The 5327-nt window shown below is 32.3% G+C and overlaps 1 protein-coding gene across 1 annotated transcript; it reads left to right on the top strand.

The window, feature by feature from the left end:
- The first annotated feature begins 2022 nt into the window (after window positions 1–2022).
- LOC102583800 (glucan endo-1,3-beta-glucosidase 11-like) lies at window positions 2023–3376 on the top strand. The gene is given in 2 exon segments (NM_001318566.1): window positions 2023–3183; window positions 3290–3376. Coding segments are annotated over 2 exon segments (1248 nt in total).
- The last annotated feature ends 1951 nt before the right edge of the window (window positions 3377–5327 follow it).

Genomic DNA, 5327 nt, shown 5'->3' with positions numbered 1-5327 from the left:
AGGAAGAAAATGGCCAACAATAGAAGTGCAACTCATCATTTCCCCACTCCTTTTGTCCTAACATAAGAAGCAAACGAGAATCAATTCCCTCGTGGGCTCCAAACATAAGATAAAATTTGAAAAGCAAATGTGAAAGATCAAAATCCAATCCACACCAAGTCTTCTACTACACCACAATTAAAGCATCTCTTTATCTTTGTTTTTTTATTGTTTAACTCTTCCAATCAAAGCATCTCAATCTTTTACTAATCTATACTCCATGTTTGTTTTGACTGGACAAACCTTTTTCAAAAGTATTTGTTGGTTTATTTTTACTTGTTCATTATTTTGAAAATAGTTTTTTATTTGTTTATAAGATATAAATTTTATTTTTTTATTCTTAAGAGTAATTATTTATTCTCCAAATTATTTAAAAATTTAAGGCTTTATATCAGTTAATATGAATATTATAATAGAATATTTATATTTATTTCTTAAAGGATCTGTAAAGTTTAAAATAGACCTGCAAAAGTGAACAAAGGGAGTAATTAATAAAATGATAAAGTTTATAATATTTTAGAAAGTGGGTTGACAACTGAGTTGTATTTAACAATAAAGATATAATAGGTATAAAATAATATATTATCTCTTAATTTTTAAGATTAAACAAGTAAACCGAATAATTATTTTAGTATAATAAATAAGTAAAAATAAAAATAAACAGAGCGAATACTTTCCTTGTCTCATATTAATTGATCATTTTATATTTTACATGATACTTAAGAAATCATAAATAAGATGATCAATTTTACTAATTTATTGTTTAAAAATATTGATGGATATAAAGATAATTTACGAAAAATATGCTTAATAGCATAGAACATATGAATAATTATTATTGTAATAGATACAATATTGTAATTAATACTTCTTGTTTCATATTAGATAGACACACTTCTTGTTAAAAATATATGTCTCATATTATTTGATCACTTATTAAATCATGATATAATTAATTAATTTTTTTCTGTTTTACTCGTACAATTAATATGACCTTTGAAAGTTTATACAAATTTTGAAGATCTAAGAAATAAGAATTTCTTTTGTCAATAGGCTAATTAATATGAACAAAGGGCAAAATAGTAAAGTTGATCAATCTAAGACTATCTTCGTTTATTTTTATTTATCATTGTTTGATTTGACACATTTGTTAAGAAAACAAGTACTATTGATATGTATTTTACACACTATCCTTATTAAATGATATTTAGTATTATGTCTTGAATTTTTTTTTGAAGAATAATATTTAATGGTAATGGTAAAACATGAAAAAAAAAATCATCTTTTCTTTGATATGTCAAAAATAAAAATGTATTTTAGAAACAAATGACAAATAATAATGAATAAAGAGAAGAATAATTTCTTAATTATCCTGAAAATAGAAAGTGCATCTAATATGGGACCTAGGAGTAAATTCTTGAAAAAAGAAAATTTCTAACTTCTAAATTTATTTAGACTTCTAAAGTGTATTAATTATAGAGGTAAAATGAGAAAAAATTAATTATTCGAGCATGTATTTTTAGTAAGATGACGAATGGAGGGAGTAATATATTCATCAGTTAATTATTATTTTTAATTTCTCATCGATGTTTGATATTTATATTGGAGCCCAACTAAATTTGAATTTGCATCAGGAAGGGAGAGTAAAATGCTCCCTAACAAAGACGATTCCGTACTCAAGGACTCAGACCTCTTAATTAAGAATGAATGAATACTTACAACTCTACCGCAAACTTCATTGGTGGTTAAGTAATTACTTATTAAACCTTCAAAATCTCTTGGGCAATGGACATGCAGATAGGGTAGGTAGATTACTGCTTGATACGGAGTGATGTTAAATGTGACCACCTAAATCCGTCAACATGCATTAACGCCGTTACTTCTACCCCCACTGATCAACTCCCACTCTTTGCTCCACTCAGTTCATTTCACTACTCTATTATCCACACTTGTATAGCTTCTTCTTCCTCATCCATGTCTACTATGGATTCCATCATTCATATCAACTACGTTTCATTAATTTTAGTGTTTTTGATCAGCACGGTAATGGCAACTTCTATCGGCATTAACTACGGTCAGATTGCCGATAATCTCCCGCCTCCGGAGAAAGTAGTTCCATTAGTGAAGTCCATGGGAGCAACCAGAGTGAAACTCTACGACGCCGATCCACATGTCCTCAAAGCATTTGCAAATTCTGGTGTTGAGTTTATTGTCAGTCTCGGCAATGAGTACCTTTCCGATATGAAGGATCCTGCTAAAGCTCAGGCGTGGGTTAAAACTAACGTCCAAGCTTATTTACCGGCGACGAAGATCACTTGCATCGCCGTTGGAAATGAAGTGCTAACTTTTAACAACACTGCACTTTCCGACAATCTACTACCGGCGATGGAAAATGTTTACGCCGCTCTTGTTAGTATGAACTTAGATAAGCAAGTGAGTGTAACTACTGCACATTCAGTTGCCATTCTCGAGACTTCCTACCCGCCGTCCTCCGGAGCTTTCCGTCGAGATCTTGTTAGCTGTATTACTCAGGTGGTGGATTTCCATTGTAAAACTGGTTCGCCGTTTTTAATCAATGCTTATCCTTATTTTGCGTACAAGGCAGATCCAAAGCAGGTGCAGCTGGATTTCGTGCTGTTTCAGCCTAATCAGGGGATTGTTGATCCAGTTACCAATCTTCATTACGATAACATGCTTTTCGCCCAAATCGATGCGGTTCACTCTGCTTTAGCTTCAATTGGCTACAAAAATGTCTGCGTTCAGATCTCGGAGACAGGTTGGCCGTCGAAAGGAGACGCCGATGAGCTCGGAGCTACGCCAGATAATGCGAGGAAATATAATTGCAATCTTATTAAACTTGTGAGTCAAAAGAAGGGAACTCCGTTGAAGCCTAACAGCAATTTGAACATATACGTCTTTGCTTTGTTTAACGAGAACTTGAAACCTGGCCCTATGTCGGAGCGTAACTATGGTCTTTTCAAGCCGGACGGCACACCGTCGTATCCCTTAGGATTCGCCGGTGTCAGCACTAATAGCAGCTCCGGTAGAAGTCCGGCAACTGGCAGCGGTTCTACAACACCGACGTCGTGGTCACCGCAGGACGGAAGTTCCTCTCCCGGATATATGTCCATTACTTCTAATTCGGTAAGCATACATTTAGTTAGTTTTAGTTTTTTATAATATTTCAAATTAGTCTACACCGCCGTACGACGCCGACGCCGGCGCTAACACTAGAGTTTTTTAATTTCAGGGGAGAGGTCTATTTTGCTGGAAATCCTGGATTATGCAACTCCACATCATAGTGGGTTCAATTTTACTGCTATTTTCTCAACTGTAAACTCCATTATTGGACTTGCTGGGAAGTTCCGCCATTGTTGAGTACTGTTGTAAAAGCTAATTTGGGCGTTTCCGCCATAGCTAGTTGCCGTTTTATTCTTTGATTATAGTCTTATTCTTTTGTTTAACGAATAATCGGCGGCTTGATTTGCTCTGCTGATGAGATTCGTCGGTACGCCGGAAAGTCCAAAAGATGACAGCTGCTCCTCGCTTTCCTCGCTGGCTTGATGATGTACTTATTTTCTTCATGATAAGATTAGATCAAGTTGTAATTTGGTAACAATAATTTTGTATATTTATCTATTGCTACATTAATTTGTACAATTGTACTCCATGTATTATTATAGCTTCATTCATCAATGGCATCTTTTCTTGTTTCATTAAAAATTAAATGTTTATAAACACATTTTTAATTTACTCAAATATGTCAAAAATATTTAAAAGTATCTGAAATAAGTTAATTCAAACGGACTCTGAATATCATAACGCAATATAACTTTATTTGATGTGTGATTCTTTTGGTATTGTTTACTCAAATAAAAACAAGAAGTTGTGGTTTAATTTGTATGCTAGATTTAAAAGACATATAAATTGGGTAAATAAAAATTATATAAGATTAAATAAGAATATCTTTTCTGGACAATTGTAACAGACAATTGATTCTCCAGTTGAAAAGCTTTAATTGTTCATTATTTTAATACTGTTGTTAATGTTGAAAAACTGACTTCTAGAACTTAGTACCGTTGAGCCATTTGTTTCAATTCTTTATTGACATTAACCCTCCCCATGCCTTTTATATTCGTTGGAGCCTTAGTCATGAGCTATATTCATATGATGATCTTATATCTATATAATAAATATGTATACTTAAAAGTCCTCTTTTTGGATTAGAGTTGAATGATAATCATTCCTCCTATATTATAGTATGTTTTTCTTTTAAAAAAAATATTTATTGTATACTAACTCTTAATTTAATACCGAAAGAGTTTGAGAAAAGGATCAAAATTATCCCTTATCTTTGCCTCAAGACTCAAAATGATCCTTATCATTTCATATGGAGCACTAATAGTCCTCCTTCTTTGTAAAAATGGTGCAGTTTTAGTATTTCTAACATTTTCCGTCAATTTACAAAGTTTAGCTCCTTTTGTCCATTCATTAAGCAACAGTGAAGGTTAATTATTAAGGCCACCAAATGAATTAATTTTGAATGGCAGGATCCATTGTATTCACAATTAATATCACCCTCATATATTGGCTCCATTTATCCATTTACAAATTTACTAAAAAAAATACTTAGATTCTCACTTGATGTCAGGATATTCATATTGGTGTCCAACTAATGTTAGAATCGTGCCGCGTAGGGCTCCATTTGGTTCATATACCAAGAGCTCGAATCAGAAACCTTTGGTTAAGAGATAAACATTCTTATCCACTACACTACATCCTTTGGTTGTATAGATATACTAAATCCTTTGTCTAGAATTCCAGAAACACGCTTCAAGTTTAAAACAAGAGCTTGTTAGTATCAATTAAGCATAAAATTGTAATTTAATAATTATTATTGGGTTATGATTACTCGTTAAGAAAATTCATACATCCTTATAGAATTGATAATATCAGGGAGATAATGATATCGAAGAATTTTTTTTATCGTGCACGAATAAAATTGAAGGTTGGATCTGCTAATTGAAAAGTGCTTACAACAAGAAGTAACAAATTCTATATACAAGCTATGATTTGCTGCTATAGCTTTGACTCCATTTAGGGCTTATATCTACCCTCTAGAAAATACACAGAACAATTAGTTTTTTAGGGTAATTTTTTTTATTTAATTTAATGCATGACACGCATATAAGCAACTTCCGTTGATGATAGACGGAAAATATTTGATAGACTAAAACTGTACCATTTTTTATAAAGAAGGAGGACTATTAGTGCTCCATATGAAATGA

The sequence above is a fragment of the Solanum tuberosum genome, unplaced genomic scaffold (genome assembly GCF_000226075.1).
Source record: "Solanum tuberosum cultivar DM 1-3 516 R44 unplaced genomic scaffold, SolTub_3.0 scf00331, whole genome shotgun sequence".
NCBI lineage: Eukaryota > Viridiplantae > Streptophyta > Magnoliopsida > Solanales > Solanaceae > Solanum > Solanum tuberosum.
This window is presented reverse-complemented; position numbering and strand designations above follow the sequence as displayed.